Source organism: Neoarius graeffei, chromosome 11 (assembly GCF_027579695.1).
Source record: "Neoarius graeffei isolate fNeoGra1 chromosome 11, fNeoGra1.pri, whole genome shotgun sequence".
In the NCBI taxonomy this organism is placed as follows: Eukaryota; Metazoa; Chordata; class Actinopteri; order Siluriformes; family Ariidae; genus Neoarius; species Neoarius graeffei.
This window is the reverse complement of record NC_083579.1, coordinates 33812104-33834086: the sequence shown is the minus strand read 5'-3', so window position 1 is coordinate 33834086 and position 21983 is coordinate 33812104. Positions and strand designations below refer to the sequence as shown.

At 41.0% G+C, this 21983-nt stretch overlaps 1 protein-coding gene across 6 annotated transcripts; it reads right to left on the bottom strand.

The window, feature by feature from the left end:
* Positions 1-3199: 3199 nt before the first annotated feature.
* hmbox1a (homeobox containing 1a) lies at positions 3200-21917 on the bottom strand. Of its 6 annotated transcripts, none has more exons than XM_060933733.1 (9): positions 21701-21917; positions 11997-12518; positions 11798-11883; positions 11496-11606; positions 8843-8999; positions 8557-8639; positions 8366-8461; positions 7602-7720; positions 3200-6779 (listed from the first exon to the last, which is right to left on the bottom strand). In XM_060933733.1, the coding sequence occupies exons 2-9, from the start codon at positions 12515-12517 to the stop codon at positions 6636-6638; spliced, it is 1317 nt and encodes a 438-aa protein (XP_060789716.1). In that variant the 5' UTR covers position 12518; positions 21701-21917; the 3' UTR covers positions 3200-6635. The 6 variants fall into 6 exon arrangements, with proteins under 6 accessions (XP_060789716.1, XP_060789717.1, XP_060789718.1 ...); XM_060933734.1 differs by having other exon boundaries at positions 7602-7717; XM_060933735.1 differs by having other exon boundaries at positions 7602-7714.
* Between the last annotated feature and the right edge of the window lie 66 nt (positions 21918-21983).

Sequence of the window (21983 nt, the reverse complement as noted above, 5' to 3'; positions counted from 1 at the left end):
ATATTTTCTTCTCATTATCCTCTTCTTTTTCTTTCTTTCTTCCTTCTAGTCTTGTATTTAGTTTCTTCTTTCATCACTTCTAGCTTTTTCAAATGATCAGTTTCTCTCATCTCCTTTCTTTCCTTCCTTCTTCAAGCTTGTATTTTTTTCCACTTGTCTCTTTTCTTTCCTTCCTCCCATCAATTTTATTTTTTTCTTCCTTTTGGATCTGTCTTCTGTTTTCTCTCCATCTTTCACACTTGCTACTCATTTCACTTTTTTTCCCCATACTTCCTTTTTTTCCCATTTATCATTTCTTTCTTTTTCTTCCTTCTAGTTCTTTTGGTAGTTCATGTACCGTAATTCCCAGGGTCTTGGAGATCACCTTCTTGTGAACAATTTGGCGATTTTCCTGCTCCAACACACCTGATTCAGCTAATCGGCTCATTTATAATCTTCTGGAGTCGAGCAGGAGAAACGTTGGTTATAACTCCCATTCAGTTAGGTATTTATTTCAGAAAAATGCAATTCAGAGCTCAGCATTGATTTAGACTTTATTCTCTAGAAGATACAGTACTAAAATAAACACAGGTTTAAAAAAAAGTCTTAAAAAAGTAATAAAGCATACATATACTACATATTAATTACTGAACAGTCTACTGTCCAAAAAAAGGCACTAAATTCTGAAATAGGAGTTACAGGATTTAACTATTTGTAGTTGATACAACAGTATTTGTGTCATAGATTTATATATAGAGATTTATATATAATTTTAATATATTCACATATTGAACAAACAGGTTTCCGTCAAACAGAAACCGCCGACTGCTTGTCCACCCTGATGGGAGGATTTGGGTTCTGGTACCGTTCGGGTTCCTCTCTGGACGACATCAGTAAAGGGTGGAAAGTGGTGATTTAAAAAAACCAAGTTTGACTGATCATGGATAAAGGGATTACTATCAAAGGTCATTGATGTCAAACTTGAGCTGACAAGCATGAATGTTTTCAAATGTAGTGAAATATTAAGTGTAACAAAACATCAGCTGAAGCTCACACACACACGTGCAACACTGAGTGTGATCTCGAGAAAATTAAAGATTGTCAAATGCCACTTTTTAATTTCACATTTGAAGCCTAAAGTAAAGTGTTTTCTCTCGATTTAAAGAGAACAAAAAGTGAGAACTTTTAGGGAGCTTTCTACTCCAGAGAAACATGCTAAGAAAATAGTACAGTATGTAAATATCAACAGCAGAACTACAATTATTTCCTGAAATTGAGGACTCTGAAAAATTGCATGGCAACACATTTAGTTTAAGTCCGAACTGAACATTTCAGCTTTGTGTGTTTTATTTGTTCACGTTCACAATTTTACTTTTAAGTTGAAAGTAAGAATTGTTCAAATTCATTTATTTGCTAACATTTGCGAAGTTAAACCTCTCTGATGTTCATTCAGTCACATTAAAAACACTAAACTGGAAGCTTATCTTTGACTGTGACTGCATTTCACATTGAAATTGGCCAGAAGTTGCCTTTCCACACCATCCCGGGATCAGCCAAGAATGTTTTAAGCCAAACATTTTCTTAATGTCCAGAAAAAAATTTGGATGAAATTGCTCAACTATCTTAACTGCGAAATGACCGTGTTTGCGCACATCGTCTGTACACATGTCCTCCAGTTCAAGCACTGCTCCATGCTTCTACAGAGTCGGACCTTGATTTACTAAAAGTTTTACAGGTGTATTAAAAAGAGGGGAAAAAATGCACAAGCTGATTGCAACTTTCAAATAAACAATATATCACGTGTTTGCCTTATTTTATTGAGTTTTAGGTCATTTCTACAACCCCAGTTCCAAAAAAGTTGGGACACTGTGTAAAACAAAGCAGAATGTGAAGATTTGCAAATCATGGAAACCCTATGTTTTATTGAAAATAGTACAAAGCCAACACATCAAATGTTGAAACGGAGAAATTGTTTTGTTTTTTAAATATCTGCTCATTTTGAATTTGATGTCAGCAACACGTTTCATAAAAGTTGAGACAGGGGCAACAAAAGACTGAAAACGTGTAATGCTTAAAAAAACCAACTAATTTGGTTAATTGCAACAGGTCAGTAACATGATTGGGTATAAAAAGAGCATTTCAGAGAGGTGGAGTCTCTCAGAAGTAAAGATGGGGAGGGGTTCAGCACTCTGAAAGACTGTGTGGGGAAACTGCAATAATTTAAGAAATGTAAAACTACAAAGAATTTGTGGATCACATCATCTGTGGTCCATAATATCATTAAAAGATTCAGAGAATCTGGGGAAATCTCTGTATGCAAGAGACAAGGCTGAAAACTGACATTGGATGCCTGTGATCTTCAGGCCCTCAGGAGACACTGCATTAAAAAGCAGACACGTGTCTGTAGTGGAAATCACTGTATGGGCTCAGGAACACTTCAGAAAACCATCGTCTGTGAAAACAGTTCATTACTGCATCCACGAATGCAAGTTAAAACCAAATATAAACAATATCCAGAAACACCGCCACCTCCTCTGGGCCTAAGCTCTTTTACGATGGACTGAGGCAAAGTGGGAAATTGTCCCGAGGTCTGACGAATCAAAAGTAGAAATTCTTTTTAGAAATCATGGACACCACGTCCTCCAGGCTAAAGAGGAGAGGGACCATCCGGCTTGTTATCAGCGCACAGTTCAAAAGCCAGTATCTGTGATGGTATGAGGGTGCATTAGTGCACATGACATGTGCAGCTTGTACATCTGGGAAAGCATCATTAATGCTGAATGATATATACACGTTTCAGAGCAATATGCTGCCATCCAGACAAAATCTTTTTCAGGGAAGGCCAAACTGCTTTCTGCACATATTAAAACTGTATGGCTCCATAGTAAGAGAGTCCAGGTGCTAAACTGGCCTGCCTGTTTAAAACATTTGGCACATTATGAAGTGTAAAATACGAGAAAGGAGACCCCAAACTGTTCAGCAACTGAAATTGTATCTCAGGCAAGAATGGGACAACATTTCTCTTTCAAAACTACAGCAATTGGTCTCCTCAGTTCCCAAATGTTTAGATTGTTGTTCAAAGTAGAGGTGATGCAACACATGCCTCGTCCAAACTTTTCAAATTCAAAATGAGCATATATTTTTCAAAAAATAAAACAAAATGTATCCGTTTCAAAATTTCATATGTTGCCTTTGTACTATTTTCAATGAAATATCGGGTTTCCATGATATGTAAATTATCACATTATGTTTCTATTTACAGTTTACACAGCGTCCCAATTTTTTGGAATTGGGGTTGTATGTAAAAGTGTAGAGCAGACTTGATGCAAAAAAAAAAACTAATTTAGCACCTACAGTGTGATATTTATTCAACCTGAAAGCCACTTAAGGAGCAGTGATCATGTGTGCAAATTAATACAACCAGACAGCAGGTATTGAATTAGCAGAATTCTGCTTGTCAAATGAAGGTAAATTTAGCTTCTACACTTGATTTTGATAATATCAGCTTCTACACTCGGTTTTAATAATAAAAAGGTTTATCTAGAATCTCAAAATGATTATGAAGCTTTTTAAGATGATGTACAGTGACAATAACATTTAAATAGAGGCTATGAAACCGTTATATTCACTGTACTTTCTCTGGAAAAAAAAAAAGGTGACTTAACTATTCGCATGGGTGGAACTATCAAGCATACACCATTTGAACCTTTAAGATGCATCTTTCTGAAAATGCTATCCACCCTCTTCCTCATACTCTTCCTGACAGATGCCCAGGATTGGCTCGTGTCCTCGTGATTGACAGGGGAGAGACAGTATGCCCCTCCCGCTCTAAGAGCACATCCACGGTATGTAAGTTTCCAAATGAAAACATACATATTAAAAGGTACAATTGATGAGTGCTGTGTGTACCTTATAAACAGAACATACTTTTTAATTTGCGTTCATATTTTGTATAGTTTTTAAATCAACCTTATACTGGAGATGCTTAACAACTTGCACTAAAAAAAAAAAACACCTTGATTTACATATTGTTTTCTATCTCTAAAACCACGCCCACTTATGTGTGTTATTCTCGGTAAATCAGGGCCTTGGTGTTGAACCCGACTCAGTCGAGTTCAGTACAGCTCCCTGATACAGAATACTATGAGGTTGCACATGGTACGGTTAACAGCATTCGTCTGATTGCTTTTAAAGTAGCCTAAAGTCATGTAGCAGACCCTGGGTGAGTGGTGACGGTGATGATGATGATGAAGCACATGATCATTGATAAGGCTCATGTGATCTCAGGACCAGATCTCACTATTGAGGAAGTTCATGTTTACAGGTACAGTAAGCTAGATGGTAAGAGGTCACTACGTCAGGCTAGGAGGTGATGTAGGTCAGTGTTTTACTCGCAGAGGAGGAGACAGAGAGCAGAGGGTTTTATTCCCCTCCACCGAAGGAAAACCGTGTGGGAGAGTGACACTTTTTAAATCAAGAACTTTCTAAATAAAGGTGACGTCACACTAGGTGTGAGAAACGGGATTTAAAGACTGAACAAAGCCTTCCATTTTGTTTCAAAGCGGTTCAAAAATGCAACAGTGCTGTGACTCAGCAGTTTGTCTTCATGGTCACAAATTAATTCTGGTTCTGCCAAGTTGATCATTCTCTCACTTGTTTTAGGAGAGTTAAAGCAATTCTGATGGAAACACTAACATGGAGCTTTTACCTCGTCAACCTACACTACCGTTCAAAAGTTTGGGGTCACTTTGAAATGTCCTTATTTTTGAAAGAAAAGCACTGTTCTTTTCAATGAAGATCACTTTAAACTAATCAGAAATCCACTCTATACATTGCTAATGTGGTAAATGACTATTCTAGCTGCAAATGTCTGGTTTTTGGTGCAATATCTCCATAGGTGTATAGAGGCCCATTTCCAGCAACTCTCACTCCAGTGTTCTAATGGTACAATGTGTTTGCTCATTGCCTCAGAAGGCTAATGGATGATTAGAAAACCCTTGTACAATCATGTTAGCACAGCTGAAAACAGTTTAGCTCTTTAGAGAAGCTATAAAACTGACCTTCCTTTGAGCAGATTGACTTTCTGGAGCATCACATTTGTGGGGTCGATTAAATGCTCAAAATGGCCAGAAAAATGTCTCGACTATATTTTCTATTCATTTTACAACTTATGGTGGGAAATAAAAGTGTGACTTTTCATGGAAAACACAAAATTGTCTGGGTGACCCCAAACTTTTGAACGGTAGTGTACCTTGAATGCTAACCTGGCTGAATTGATTGCTAGCAAGCTAGTCAACGCACCCAAATTAAAAAAGTAAAAAACACAAAAGCAACAGATAGTTACACTGTCCCGTCCTGTCCCGTCTTGGGAAAGCCATGGCCTAATTGTTAGAGAAGCAGCTTTAGGATGAAAAAGGTCGCTGGTTCGATTCCCTGGACCAGCAGGAATGGCTGAAGTGCCCTTGAGCAAGGCACCTAACCTCCAACTGCTCCCCAGGCTGCTCTGGGTATGTTGTATGTTGCTCTGGATAAGAGCGTCTGCTAAAAGCCTGTAATGTAATAATCTAATCTAATCTCTTGAGGAGCTGTCCCCCACACTTTTTTTTTTTTTTATACAATAATGTTGTTAGGTCAGGAAACATTACATACAATTTAAAAGTAGCACTTATTAGATGTCAGAGTTTATAAAAATTTGACTAAAGTTGAAATCGCAAATGTTTCATACAAGAAATCTGTGATGCGAAACTGCTAGAAACTGCAAATTTCTTTATTTTCTAACAAAACCCTCGTGCGACTCAGCCTTAAAAGGTGCAGTTTGCTATTTTTAATTTATATTTGTAATAATCATCAACTGTCGTACATAATAATATAATAATTATCCAATTTTAAAGAGCTGATTTGCAACACGGCCAGGAATTACACAAGTTTCCGCTTTTCAGGTTTGTGTTTAAAATATTTCTGGCCTGGAAATTAGCTCCTCCTCCAGCTTCCGTTTTTCCGTAAAGTAAGTGGATGGAGTCAGCGCAGGGCTAATGGGAAGTGCGTCAATGTTTTCACGGCAACTGTAATTTACTGCACAGACAGCAGAGGGCGATAAATGATAAAGCGCTCCTTTAATGGAACAGTGAAAGGTGCTAAAGGGTGGCTAGCAGCTTCTTGTAATCTTAATCACCAAAAATGGATCAGTAGTGTATTTCTACTTCACAGAACCTCTGTTTAACGATTACAGTACAGAGGTTATGGCTGTAGGAGGAAAATTGATTTGGGTAATGTGAGATTAACTGACTCTGCTTCAGCTTTGGTAAAGAGTCACGACACGGCATTTTTCTCTTGGCCTGAGGAACTGAATTAGCATGACTAGCATGGGTTTAAGAGCATTCATTTCCCACAAGGCTTTCACTAAAAGGAGGACTAAACAGCTTATATGTATAAATGGGAGTAATTAATATTCCCAAAAAAAATACATTCAATTTCAACATACGTGGTTATTAAAATGCTTAAATTGCACGATTCATGAGTTTGAATTTAAAAAAAAAAAAACTAGTAAAACTAGTGAGTCACATCACTCCCCACCTCATCGTCCCAGCGCCGTCTCCTCCTTTGGCAGATACTCTGTGTGTGTGTGTGTGTGTGTGTGTGTGTGTGTGTAAGAGTCCTCAGTCATCATCGAGCACCTCGGCCTTGACGTCATTGCCGCCCCTGCCCTGCTGTGACAGCGCCAGGATCGAGTGATTGACCGCCGCCATCTCCACCGCCAGGCTGATGGGGTCCTGGTGCTCGCTCGGTCCCATGCTCTCATCCTGGTGGGGGAGGGGCGACAAGACCAGGATACAGCCGTCAGTCTGAAGCCAATCAGCTTGATGCCCCGCCCCCACTGCTTGAGCCCAGCCCCGCCCCCATGGGATGCTCCAACCAACCAGAGAGCAAAGTTGGTACCTAAAAACGCAAGAGTGGCCTTTTAGGGTGTTGTTTTCTTTTCCCACTGCACTTTCAAAGACAGGAAGTGGCCCAAGCAGGAACCAACAGAACAAATAACTAAGCATTGCTCTGTTTTTCCACAAACGTTTTTTTCTGATTGTGGATGCGAACAGGATGGACTCCCTCATAATTCTGGATGTCAATCACAGAACAAAGCTTGTCTGTCTAATTGTTTCGCCCGACATGGTAACAGCAGAGCTTAGATTTGTCTGATTAGCGGTTTTATTTGAGCTTTTATTGGCCGAGTTCAAATTCTTGATGAAATGCAAGTTAGAGGTTTAGAAGACCATGTTCTAAAGTGCAGCATTTTGGTACAGTGTGCAGTGGAAAAAGTCACACTTGATCCATCATGAGGCCTTGAAAGCTTTTGAAGCTAATGGGAACGTAAGTCAAGAGTGTGTTCCAGCTCAAGGCATGTCCTGCGTATGTGGAAGGGGGACGACATGTCCCCTCTGCTAAAACCAAAAGCCTCTGTGGCCACAGCGCTCTTTTCAAAAATAAATAAATAAATAACCTCAATCAGTTTTGTTACAGTTCCTCAATTTGTCTTTTATAGTTTGCGCTAAAACTAAAAACACTAGGACAGTGGAGGCTGGAAATGTTATGAGTAATTATGTATTAAAGGTATGAGTTAAATTCCTTACCGTCCCTAACCCCGGCTCAGCGCCCGGCTCGCTGAAGTCGTTGCCATCGATCTCGTCGCTGTTGGAGTGACCGCCTGGACTCTGTACATCGATCCCGTGAGTCTCCAGGATTGCTGCTTCTTCGAAAACAAACACACCTTGCCATAACACATCAGAAGTCAGAGTCGATTCGGATGTTCGCATAACATCCACGTGCATGTTTTCACCGATTTACTTAGTGTGTTTTATACACAAATGCATCAACAGGATTTTAATGATCATAAATTAAAAGAGCAGCTTGTAATTTTCAGAGCTATAATAAAACTACTGATGAGATTTTCTCTTCCTGTTCTGTTAAAATTACATTTTCCCAATACTGTACATTTCCTTTTAAGGGAAAATGGAGCGGGGATCATTTCCGGGCCAGAAAAATGCAAGGCTTGAAAAAAAAAAAAAAAAAAAAAGTTATCCAAATTCACTGCAAATCCAATCTAATCCTGTGAATCCGTGTTTGTCTTTAAACTATTATAATTATTACTTTTTATATATATATATATATATATATATATATATATATATATATATATATAATAATTATGAATTTAAAAATTACAAACCGCTCCTTTAAGCAATAAATTCAAAGAAGTGAATTATTACTTCAAAAGAATTAAATCATTTTAGAGTACTGCATTAAAGATGAAGAAGTAAAGTTTGTGCTTTTCCCGAAGGAACAGGAGAAGAGCGGACGCGTTTTTGTAAACCCGCCCGCAGGGCTTCAACGTTACCTATATTGGCTCGTCTCTTAATCTCCTTTCGCCGGTTAGCAAACCAGTTGTACACTTTTAGAGACGTAACCCGCTCTAGATCAGAAAGCTTCTTTCCTAAACATTAGGACATTGTAGAAGTTCAGAAGCGAGTTTTATGATTTTGGTCTGCATTTATAAAAGGCTGAACTGACTATCAGGCATCACCTCACCTGGCTTTTGTATCACAGCATTGCAGGCGTTGGCGATTTCCTCCCGCTTGGCCTCATCAGGATACTGGTTGTCGTTAAAATAACTGAAGCGACATAATAATAATAATAATAATGAAACAAAAAACACTGAGCCAGGCTTGTTAATAAACTCAACAGGTGCAGTGAGTCCTGTCCCTGAGGTGAAACTCCTGATTCAGCTCGTTAGCTAATTACTTAAATGCTTAATTATTTGAACGCAGTGTGTTACATCAGGGAAAAGACTACACTAAAATTATCAGACCCTTACCTCTCCATGACAGCGAGACACTCTTTCCTCCAAGTGAAGCGGCTGCCACGGCGCAGACGGAAGCTCCCGGGGCTGCAGTTGATGGGTGGAGCGCTCTGGTGCCACTCAACAATGTCCTCCAGCGCTATGGGGGCGGGTCTCATAGCCAGAGTGGCGCCTGGGACGACAGAAACGATCCTGTATCAGCTGTACAGCTCTGAGCATAGGTGAGATTATGTGGTTGCTCTGGAATCATCTCCATCTTGCGTCCATCCGTCAACATTTACATTCGTTTGGCGAGCGTGATTTTTTTTTTTCCTCCTTTAGGCTCCACTCCTAATTATTTGAAGTCAGAACTGACCAAAAAGCTAGAAGTCAGCTTTATTTTAAAATAATGTCTGAAGCAGGTATGAAGATTTTGGGTGAAACAAGAATAGCTCCAGCACACCAACCAAGTCTTAGATAATTGCATACAGTTTGTGGAAGTGAAATGATTTGTAAAATATATCAAACTCCTCCTTTAATAGTGTAAACCAACAGTCACAGGTTGTACAGTATCTTACAAAAGTATTCATCCCCCATGGTGTTCGTCCTGTTTCGTCGCATTACAAGCTGTAATTAAAATGGATTGTTGGAGGGTTAGTAGCGTTTGATTTACACAACATGCCTACCACTTTAAAGGTGCAAATTGTTGTTTTATTGTGACACAAACAATAATTAAGATGAAAAAACAGAAATCTGGAGTGTGCATAGGTATTCACCCCCTTTCGTATGAAACCCCTAAATAACAGCTGTCCAACCAATTCACTTCATAAGTCACAATTAGTTGATTAAGATCCACCTGTGCGCAATCAGTGTCACATGATCTGTCACATGATGTCTGTTTAAATTAATTCGTTCTGGAAGGACCCTGATTCTGCAACACTACTAAGCAAGAAACATGAAAACCAAGGAGCCTCCAAACAGGTCAGAGACAAAGTCGTGAAGAAGTATAGATCAGGGTTGGGTTATAAAAAATATCCCAAACTTTGAATATCCCAGGGAGCACCATTAAATCCATTATAGCAAAATGGAAAGAATACGGCACCACTACAAACCTGACAAGAGAAGGCCCCGCCCACCAAAACTCACAGACCGGGCAAGGAGGGCATTAATCAGAGATGCAACAAAGACACCAAAGATAACACTGAAGGAGCTGCAAAGATCCACAGCAGAGATGGGAGCATCTGTCCATAGGACCACTTTAAGCCGTACACTCCACAGAGTGGGGCTTTATGGAAGAGTGGCCAGAAAAAAGCCATTGCTTAAGAAAACACATTTGGAGTTTGTCCAACAGCATGCGGCAGACTCCCCAAACACATGGAAGGAGATTCTCTGGTCAAATGAGACTAAAATTGATCTTTTTGGCCATCGTGGGAAATGCCATGTGTGGTGCAAGCCCAACACCCTGAGAACGCCATTCCTACAGTGAAGCATGGTGGTGGCAGCATCATGCTGTGGGGATATTGTTCATCTGCAGGGACAGGAAAGCTGGTCAGGACTGAAGGAAAGATGGATGGCACTAAATACAGGGCAATTCTGGAGGAAAACCTGTTTGAGTCGGCCAGAGGTTTGAGACTGGGACGAAGGTTCACGTTCCAGCAGGACAATGACCCTAAACTTACTGCTAAAGCTACACTGGAGTGTCTGTGGTTGGTAGAAGAGAGCAACTGGACTTGCTTGAAGATTCTTGAAAACGTTTCGCCTCTCATCCGAAAGGCTTCCTCAGTTCTGTCTGTCTAATAGGGAGTATCAAGTATGTATCCTCCCTATTAGTCAGACAGAACTGAGGAAGCCTTTCGGATGAGAGGCGAAACATTTTCAAGAATCTTCAAGCAAGTCCAGTTGCTCTCTTCTACCAACCACAAATTACTATGTACCTGGATGACAGATTCTTCACAGATATGCGACACTGGAGTGGTTTAAAGGGAAACATTTAAATGTCTTGGAATGGCCTAATCAAAGCCCAGACCTCAATCCAATTGAGAATATGTGCCATAACTTGTACAGCAATCTTCATCAACGCAACCCATCTAACTTGAAGGAGTTGGAGCAGTTTTGCCTTGAGGAATGGGCAAAAATCCCAGTGGCTAGATGCGCTAAGCTAACAGAGACATACCCCAAGAGACTTGCAGCTGTAATTGCAGCAAAAGGTGGCACTACAACGTATTGGCTTTGGCGGTGAATACCTATACACACTCCAGAGTTCTGTTTTTTTCATCTTAATTATTGTTTGTGTCACAATAAAAAAAAAAAAAAAAATGCACCTTTAAAGTGGTACCGTAGGCATGTTGTGTAAATCAAATGGTACTAATCCACCAAAAATCCATTTTAATTCCAGCTTGTCATGCGACAAAACAGGACAAACACCAAGGGGGATGAATACTTTTGCAAGACACTGTATAAGGATGTATAGTGCATTTTAATCAATAACCTGGGCTGCTCTACTGTTGTATATACAACGTGTTACTCCACCTACTCCATCTTTAACACAATGACTGACCCACACACACACACACACGCCCCAGTGTGAACCAAATGCCACAGCTCTGATATGAACGCTTTAATAAGGGATATGTCGGGTAGCTGTAGAGGAACAGCAGGGTGGATGTAGGGGGCCTGTATGTGACATTACCAGGCGTGGTCTTCTCCAGCTGGTACCACCGGTAGAAGGCTCTCTTCTTCTGCTCGCTCAGATCGGAACCCTGCTGCAGGAGCCAGTGGGAGATCCGACTCTGACTGATGCCTGTGCAACACGCAACATGGATGCCATTTTAACAAAAATATTCCTGACCAAAATATTGCCTCCTATGTGGAGTGATGATTAATTTGTTAACTGATAAATGACATCATGTGCAGTGAAAGTCATTTACGAGCAGCACACATGATCATTAACACACAGAGGTGAGGAGTGAGCATCATGTCACGAGCACTAACCTGTGACTTGGGCGACGACGGCTTGTGAAATTCTCCGGCTCCCTAAGAAGGCCTTGATCTCCTCTTTAATTATATTACTGTCCTTTCTAGAAACAGAGAAAGTGACGGATGAAAGATTTTAAAAATAGGATGTTTGAAAAGCGTTACCAAAATGCGATCTTGTAATATAATTCATTATTAACTGAATGATCGTAGTGACCTCATGAGCTCCTCCACCCGGTCATCGATGTCCACTTCCTCTTCAGCGGCCTCGAAGCTGAAGGCCCGAGTGGGTACGGGGTACTGGGAAGGCGAGAGCTTTCCGTTGCTGACAGGTGCCAAGCCGTCACGGCCGTTCTGAGCTGCTGGCGTCACCACACCCATGGGCACGGTGATGGTGGGGGGCGGAGAAGTGTCATAGCTGGTTGGAGATAGGGACGGAGTGCCGCCGTGGAAAACGGTCTGAGTGGCCACAGAGGCGGATGAGGATGAAGTAGGAGCGGAGCTGGAAGGAGCAGCGGAATTGGCACTGCCGTGGCTGTTGACACCTCCTCCTCCTCCTCTTGTCCCTCCTGCGTAGGAGTTGCGTGGGCCAAACTTCTGCATGTGCTCATGCTCCAGACGCTCCAATGTATCCAGCGCATGCAGGATCTCCTGCTTGGTCATGCCGCTCCCACGCAGCCGCTGCAGCAAATCGATCTGCTCGATGGTGAAGCGAGGCTCGTCGGTGTAAAGTGACATTCTAACCAAACATGAGGAGAGAGCAGAGAAAATGACGCATCTATTACTGATGTGTGAAAAACATACACAATGACATATCTGAACAATCACATCATATGCACGTTGCTAGGTAACCAGGAAATATGAATGCTGTGCATAAGAGAGCAAATGAACAAAAAAATGAGAAGGAAAAAAAAAAAAAGAAAAAGTAGGAAATCTCTGATCCAGTTACAAAAGGAAGTAAAGGATTCCGTTGAAAAAGAGATCTTGCTCAGCCTGCTCCTAAACACAAAGATCTTTTAGTGTATGTTGGCTGATGATAAAAAGCACAAAGCCGTGTGAGTGAGTGAGTGCACTGGCTGGATTATTCTTTTCCGTCTGGTATCCATTAGCGAAGCAATTCCTGATTGGAAATTCATGGAATATTATATGACTTTGTTCCATATGGAATGCATACTGGATTGGCATTCGAAGGCGTGTGTGTGTGTGTGTGAGAGAGAGAGAGAGAGAGAGAGAGAGAGAGCACGCAAGTGTGTACATGCATGCACCAGATCTACTTGATTACTATTTTCAAATTCCAAACAAATCCCCATAGCATTGGTGCGCGCGCGTGTGTGTGTGTGTGTGTGTGTGTGTGTGTGTGTGTGTGTGTGTGTGTGGGATTATTTAGTCTTTTGTGAGGACCAGATAGCAAGATGACTGACGTTTTTGAGATGAGTTATTTTGTGTGGTAGAGATAAAGAAATGTGCAGCTTGGATTTAAAATTAAAAAATAAAGGAAAAATCCAAGCGAATTCTTTAAAATTTATTAAGGTTTAGCTACGTTACTACAAAGTCAATGGAATTACCTCAAAAAATATAAAAGGAGAGAGGGAGAGTGTGTGTGTGTGTGTGTGTGTGTGTGTGTGTGTGTGTGTTTGCATGTGTGCAAGCTGAGCTCAGCACTGAGAGAATTATTCTCAGATAAAATTCCTGCTCTGAGGCTCTTTTGTTAAAACTAGCTCAGCTATCTTGGATGCATTTTTTTCCTTGGTGGTTTTTCCTTCAATTTATCCCCTCCCTCCCGGGTGCCCGCTCAGCTCTGCCTCTGCGCTGCGTAAACGCCATTTAAAATCCTGCAGGAATGCATGTATTATCCTTGCTTTCACCTCACAGAGACTCCATATTTCACTGCACACACTGGAGGATAACAGCAGCACTAAAAATGGAGATGTGAACTTAGCTCATTTTTATATTAACAATATAAATGTCAAGTAAAAAAAAAAAAAAAACATTTCACAGGAACTAACTTGGGTATTCTGCAGACGCTCCACAACATTCAACATGAGCCAAATGAAAATTTTATTCAGCTGGCGTCACAAAAGTGTATCATTTTTCTCCATAATCTCCATTTCATGTAAAAGCGTTCTGAAGCTTAACCAGGATCCAGATTCTTCTAGGAAAGAATTTGATTTGATTCTAATTTATGCTGCACTTTTATGGTTTGTGCCTCACCCTCATGAGTATAAACCGATCAAAAACAGGACAAGCTCGTCGATAAATACAAAACTGGTAGCGCTGGAAAATAGCGGTCATATAAAAGGAATAAAAATGATGTTATAAAACCTGCCATTATTGAAAACTTATTCATTTTGACATCCTCATACTAACGCTGCTTCATTACACCACTCCATTGCTGATTATTTTCCTAAAACTGCATGGCTGTAGTGTTGTATTCCAGACCAATACAATCCCTAACATCCCTATACAGGCTGGCTGAACTGTACAAACACACACCACAATTATCCTTTGATCACAAGATAGAGTACTAAAGTAGAGGTAAAATCATAAAAAAAAAAAGTCAGTCATTCTCTACAGGTTCACTCTAAATATGATCTCTGACGGAGAAATTGCACTGTCGGAATGAGCTGCTTTTCCAGGACCTTGTCCTCAGAAGACTGTGACGCTGTTTCCAGGAAGTGTTTCTATGTTCACTCTGTGTCTTAGAATTCTAGTTCAGAATTTTCCACCTCTATGATATTCAGGTATTCAGCAGAGGTGGGCAAAGTACCCAACTTCATTACTTAAGTCAAAGTACAGATCCCGCTGGTCAAATGTTACTCCAATACAAGTGAAAGTTGTAGTCAAATTTTTACTGAAGTTAAAGTACTGAAGTCTCATCTCATTATCTCTAGCCGCTTTATCCTTCTACAGGGTCGCAGGCGAGCTGGAGCCTATCCCAGCTGACTACGGACGAAAGGCGGGGTACACCCTGGACAAGTTGCCAGGTCATCACAGGGCTGACACATAGACACAGACAACCATTCACACTCACATTCACACCTACGGTCAATTTAGAGTCACCAGTTAACCTAACCTGCATGTCTTTGGACTGTGGGGGAAACCGGAGCACCCGGAGGAAACCCACGCAGACACAGGGAGAACATGCAAACTCCGCACAGAAAGGCCCTCGCCAGCCACGGGGCTCGAACCCGGACCTTCTTGCTGTGAGGCGACAGCGCTAACCACTACACCACTGTGCCGCCCATACTGTTTCTTTTTCTTTATTGTAACACTCCTCCCCGCCCCCACAAAGTAGCATGGTAGTGTTCTGACCCAGCTCTGGCAGTACGTGTATGTTAATCAGGAAGACAGTGGAATAACTGTAAATGCAGCTTGCTCAGAAAATAAAAATGACAATCCAACCTGCTTAAAACCCAGGTCAACATCTCTAGCTTAATAACTGCCCAACAGCAACACTGCTTTAAACAAGACAAAAAAGTGCAAGACCATCATCTGACATCAAAACAAAAAATTCCAGCAATTTGTTGTGACTGACCAGTACAATACTGTCCATCTCACAGGTCTCACGTGTACGCTCGCATGTATTCATGCACATACAGTGGCATGCAAATGTTTGGGCACCCTTACTGAAAATGTCTGTTACTGTGAATAGTTAAGTGAGCAGAAGATGAACTGATCACCAAAAGGCATAAAGGCAAAGATGACACATTTCTTTTCAACGTTTTCTACAAGATCTGGTATTATTTTTGTTTTGTACAATTGGAGAGTGAAAAAAGAAAACCATGCGAAAGTTTGGGTACCCTAATACATTTGAGTTCTCAGGTAACTTTTACCAAGGTTCCAGACCTTAATTAGCTTATTGAGCTGTGGCTTGTTCAAATTCTTCATTAGGAAAGGTCAGATGATGCAGATTTCAAAGCTGTATAAATTCTCTGACTCCTCAAACTTGTCCCTAAAATCAACAGCCATGGGCTCCTCTAAGCAACTCCCTCGCATTCTGAATAATAAAATAATTGATGCTCTCAAAGCAGGAGAAGGCTACAAGAACGTAGCAAAGTGTTTTCAGGTAGCTGTTTCCTCAGATCGTAATGTTATTAAGAAATGGCAGTTAACAGAAACAGTGGAGATCAAGGTGAGGTCTGGAAGATGAAGAAAACTTTCTGAAAGAACTGCTCGTTGGATTGCTAGAAAGGCAAATAAAAACCCCTGTTTGACTGCAAAAGACCTTCAGAAAGATTTAGCAGACCCTGGAGTGGTGGTGCACTGTTCTACTATGCAGCGACACCTGAACAAATATGACCTTCATGAGAGAGTCATCAGAAGAAAACCTTTCCTGCGTCCTAGCCACAAAATTCAGCGTCTGAAGTTTGCAAATGAACATCAAAATAAGCCTGATGCATTTTGGAAACAAGTCCTGTGGACTGATGAAATCAAAATAGAACTTTTTGGCCACAATGTGCAAAGGTATGTTTGGAGAAAAAAGGGTGCCAAATTCCAGGAAAAGAACACCTCTCCAACTCTGAAGCATGGGTGTGGATCCATCATGCTTTGGGGTCGTGTTGCAGCCAGTGGCACAGGACACATTTCATTGGTCGAGGGAAGCATGGATTCGAATAAATACCAGCAAACTCTGGAAGCAAACTTCACACCATCTGTAAAAAAGTTGAAGTTAAAAAGAGGACGGGTCCTACAATAAGATGATGATCCAAAACACACCTCAAAATCTACAATGGAATACCTCAAGAGGCACAAGCTGAAGGTTTTGCCCTGGCCCTCACAGTCCCCTGACCTAAACATCATTGAAAATCTGTGGATAGATCTCAAAAGAGCAGTGCATGCAAGACAGCCCAGGAAACTTGTAGAACTGGAAGCCTTTTGCAAGGACGAGTGTGTGAAAATCCCCCAGGTAAGAACTGAAAGATTATTCGCTGACTACAAAAAGTGTTTACAAGCTGTGATACTTGCCAAAGGGGGTGTTACTAAGTACTGACCATGCAGGGTGCCCAAACTTTTGCTTCAGGCCCTTTTCCTTTTTTGTCATTTTGAAAATGTAAAAGAAGAAAATAAAAAATTGTTTTTGCTTAAAATATAAAGGGAATGAGTCATCTTTAACTTTATGCCTTTTGGAGATCATTTCATCTTCAACTTGCTTAACTGTTCACAGTAACAGCAATTTTGACCAGGGGTGCGCAAACTTTTGCATACCACTGTATGAATCTGCCTGTGGAATCATGGTGGTTTAATGTTAAGCTAGCTAGTCAGTGAAGCTCCACCTGTTATGCTCACAAAATCTTTTCAAACTCGAAATCATATTGGGTAGTTAACGTTACTAGAAGAGAAAGATTTCTACATTTTGTTTATTTGGAAAGATTATGCTAAAACATTTCTGAAAGGACTTCAGATAAGTTAACGTTATTCATGTTAGCGTAATGCCGTTTTTACATGCTAACTAACAGTGTCCAAGTTAACTAGCTGTGTGTTAACGTTAGCCGTGGACAAGGTGATGACAACTTGGCGGGCAAATCCATAGAAAGTCATTTGACTAACCAGACTGCATAGCTATTGCAACGTTATCGCTAGCTCTAAAAGCACAGACAACTTCATTGCAAGCTTTCTCTTGGAATAAAGCGTTTACATCCCTCAAAATGCTTCCGCAGGTCGGACGGCAAGTTTTTGTAGGCTGCGATGTGCTCCGTTTTAGGCAAACAAAGCAAACATTTAAAACAAAATGAATCGTTAATCCTTTCAGAAAACTGAAACATGGGTTCTAGCTATAGCCATGAGTGTGTGCGTTCCCCAGAAGTACCGCCTCCTTCAATTCTGTCATCAATTTATCATGTTAAATAATGCTGTGGAGAAATCATTGATCTTGATTTTATCCAGTCTATGGACACGATGTGACCCTCGTGATTACTGACAGGCTGTCTCAGGGTCACCTGCAATAAAACCAATCACGTTTTAGAAAAGAAAAGAAAAAAAAAATCCACTTTCAAAGCCACTTCATAGTAACAAGGACCTTGATGGAAATGTAGTGGAGTAAAAAGTACAATATTTGTCTTTCAAATGTAGTGAAGTTAAAGTCATAAGTTGCCAAAAAAAATTAATGCTCAAGTAAAGTACAACCCCGATTCCAAAAAAGTTGGGACAAAGTACAAATTGTAAATAAAAACGGAATGCAATGACGTGAAAGTTTCAAAATTCCATATTTTATTCAGAATAGAACATAGATGACATATCAAATGTTTAAACTGAGAAAATTTATCATCATTTAAAGAGAAAAATTAGGTGATTTTAAATTTCATGACAACAACACATCTCAAAAAAGTTGGGACAAGGCCATGTTTACCACTGTGAGACATCCCCTTTTCTCTTTACAACAGTCTGTAAACGTCTGGGGACTGAGGAGACAAGTTGCTCAAGTTTAGGGATAGGAATGTTAACCCATTCTTGTCTAATGTAGGATTCTAGTTGCTCAACTGTCTTAGGTCTTTTTTGTCGTATCTTCCGTTTTATGATGCGCCAAATGTTTTCTATGGGTGAAAGATCTGGACTGCAGGCTGGCCAGTTCAGTACGCGGACCCTTCTTCTACGCAGCCATGATGCTGTAATTGATGCAGTATGTGGTTTGGCATTGTCATGTTGGAAAATGCAAGGTCTTCCCTGAAAGAGACGTCGTCTGGATGGGAGCATATGTTGCTCTAGAACCTGGATATACCTTTCAGCATTGATGGTGTCTTTCCAGATGTGTAAACTGCCCATGCCACACGCACTAATGCAACCCCATACCATCAGAGATGCAGGCTTCTGAACTGAGCGCTGATAACAACTTGGGTCGTCCTTCTCCTCTTTAGTCTGAATGACACGGCATCCCTGATTTCCATAAAGAACTTCAAATTTTGATTCGTCTGACCACAGAACAGTTTTCCACTTTGCCACAGTCCATTTTAAATGAGCCTTGGCCCAGAGAAGACGTCTGCACTTCTGGATCATGTTTAGATACGGCTTCTTCTTTGAACTATAGAGTTTTAGCTGGCAACGGCGGATGGCACGGTGAATTGTGTTCACAGATAATGTTCTCTGGAAATATTCCTGAGCCCATTTTGTGATTTCCAATACAGAAGCATGCCTGTATGTGACGCAGTGCCGTCTAAGGGCCCGAAGATCACGAGCACCCAGTATGGTTTTCCGGCCTTGACCCTTACGCACAGAGATTCTTCCAGATTCTCTGAATCTTTTGATGATATTATGCACTGTAGATGATGATATGTTCAAACTCTTTGCAATTTTACACTGTCGAACTCCTTTCTGATATTGCTCCACTATTTGTCGGCGCAGAATTAGGGGGATTGGTGATCCTCTTCCCATCTTTACTTCTGAGAGCCGCTGCCACTCCAAGATGCTCTTTTTATACCCAGTCATGTTAATGACCTATTGCCAATTGACCTAATGAGTTGCAATTTGGTCCTCCAGCTGTTCCTTTTTTGTACCTTTAACTTTTCCAGCCTCTTATTGCCCCTGTCCCAACTTGTTTGAGATGTGTTGCTGTCATGAAATTTCAAATGAGCCAATATTTGGCATGAAATTTCAAAATGTCTCACTTTCGACATTTGATATGTTGTCTATGTTCTATTGTGAATACAATATCAGTTTTTGAGATTTGTAAATTATTGCATTCCGTTTTTATTTACAATTTGTACTTTGTCCCAACTTTTTTGGAATCGGGGTTGTACAAATACTCAAAAAGTGTGCTTAAGTCCAGTACTCAAGTAAATGTACTTCGTTACTGTCCACCTCTGACATTCAGGTATTACTCCATTAACTAACAAGCAAATCAGCATGTATGGATAATGAAACTATAGCAGTGATTTTAAAGCGAGCAATATTTGGTGCAAATTTGAGAGTGCATCAGGCAGAGGTGGAATTATCCGATTCTCTCCAGTTCTTTGATGTTCTACTGCATCTTCTATGTCATGTCTCAGATACTTCCCGCAACTTAGAGACACAACACTTTCCGCAACACATGAGCTGTTCCGAGGACAACCAACAACTGTGCACATACATACATGGATGGATGGATGGATGGATGGATGGATACCTTCCCATGCAAGGTCTTTGCATTCTTCAAGATGGTTCCAAGTGCACCAACCACAATGGGTATCACGGTCACTTTCAAGGCTATGTGAATTCTCTTGATTTCAAATGCTAGATATCTATCCACCTTCTCTTCCGCAGTCTTGATGATGTTTTGATCCGCTGGTACAGCTATGTTAATTAGTATCCACTCCTGTGCATCTTTCTGCACTAGAGTAATATCCATTCGCTTGTGCTTCAGTGTCTTACCTGTGTAGATAGTCATGTCTGGTGCGGTTTGTCTGACTTTAAGCAGGTCTGCGCAAAACCTACCATCCCAATTTCTATGAAACTTGGTGGAATGGCGTAACCGTGGCCAGGGAAGAACCCGTTAAATTTTGGAGCGGATCCAAGTCACGGTGTGGATCTACGAATGTAGTTTCGCTTTTACTAATGCTGCGCGATATGCCATTTGACTTTGGTGGAAATCTGCACTCAAAAATGCGAAACATCTTAAAATCCAGTAGACGGCAAAACAGCTCAATCGTGACAAAACATAGCCAGTGTAGAAACATGATGACTTCTTTACATAACCCACATTCACTGGATCCAGTAACCCTCTGGGATATACACTTAGGCATATAATTCTAATAGTCTTGAAAATGTATCCAAACATATAAAGTGGTTGGTGTTGCAGGTTTTCATATCATAGAAGGGTTGACTATTGTCCTTGGCAGAAGTCGGCTCTCTCTGGATGCATAGCATTTTTCCAAACAGATGTGTTTTTTGGTACTCACTAATAACAGCGATGCTAAAATGAGTCACCTGCTCATTAATAACCAAACAGGGATGTCACAGAAATTTAAGCTGTTGATGTTGGTTGTTGCCAAATGCTGCTATCAATGAGAACTCCTCCTGCTGAATTTTAGGTTAAGGATGTTACAGCATTTAAACAGAGCGTGAGGATGTTCGACCTGAGCATGTGGAGCAGAATCGGCGAGTGTGGTCTTTAAAAATGCCGTGAAATGCAGATGTTGATGAAAAGAAGCATGCAGTGCTCAGTGCTGGCAGGCGTGAGCTGCTCACTCAAAATATATTGCTTAAGGTTAGAGTGTGTACAGTTATCTATTATAGGGGCATGCTGTAGTTCCTCTATTAATTGTGAAATGCGTCCAGATCACAGTCATTTCATGTTAAGGCTTACATTTTGTAGTATCACCTCATATCTGATGTTGGTATCGGAGCATTTTTATGAGTGCATGTATAAATCAATTTGCAGTTTCCGATGGCTACCTGATACCAACAGGATTAATGGAATCGATATCAGGTATTTGATTGATTCTTGGTATCAGTATTGGCACATCCCTGACTATTATCGTTATTAATGATGAATACATTAATTGTATATCAGGCTTCTTTAATCAATACCTAATAATCCTGCAGCCTGATGTTTCCTTACACATGCTCACACAGCCAGGCTGCATCCCAAACACCACCCTGTTTAAGTGCACTACACAGGGGGCTTGTGAATCAGGTGTTTATTTGGGATTCAGCCCAGGACACAGAACCTCACTCGGACCTGAGACCTGCATCCTGGTGAAAGCCCTCCTGCATGATCAGGATCATCGTGACGCCTGTCCGGTTTATCACTCCTGATTCATCTGATAGACGGATCTGCACCCTGTCCATGCAATAATAATAATAATAATAATAATAACCCGGCAGATGAAAGCATGCAGTGTTTGTGTGCTGTATCTGTGCTGAGATTGTGAGCCCGCAGGAGAGAGAGGGAGAGAGAGAGGGAGAGAGAGCCCATGCAGGGCTGCTGCAGGAGCGCACAGTGCCTCTTACCTTCAGCTGCTGGGCCTCCGACCACCATAACATTTAATTTATTCAGCAGGAATTTTGATCCCGGAATAAAACACGTCGTTAAAGTCCCTCTGTTACCAAACACACAGCGACATGTCCTCCAGCCTCCCTCCGAGTCTCTCTCTGCCTCTGCCTGCTTCCTCTTTAATCATCAAACCCGCAGCTCACAGCAAAATATCATCTGCCTTTGTGTGACTGACAGAAGCCATATTGATATGAACAGGAGAGTCGCGCGCGGGGCATCATGGGAGCTGTAGTTCCGCCC

Coding starts and splice junctions, on each gene's coding strand:
- hmbox1a (XM_060933733.1), bottom strand. CDS start 12,517: ATGTCACTTTACACCGACGAGCCTCGCTTCACCATCGAGCAGATCGAT. Junction 8,462..8,556: donor TGCTGTGATACAAAAGCCAG/GTGAGGTGATGC, acceptor CCTAATGTTTAG/GAAAGAAGCTTTCTGATCTA. Junction 7,721..8,365: donor TAAGAGACGAGCCAATATAG/GTAACGTTGAAG, acceptor TTGTTTTCGAAG/AAGCAGCAATCCTGGAGACT.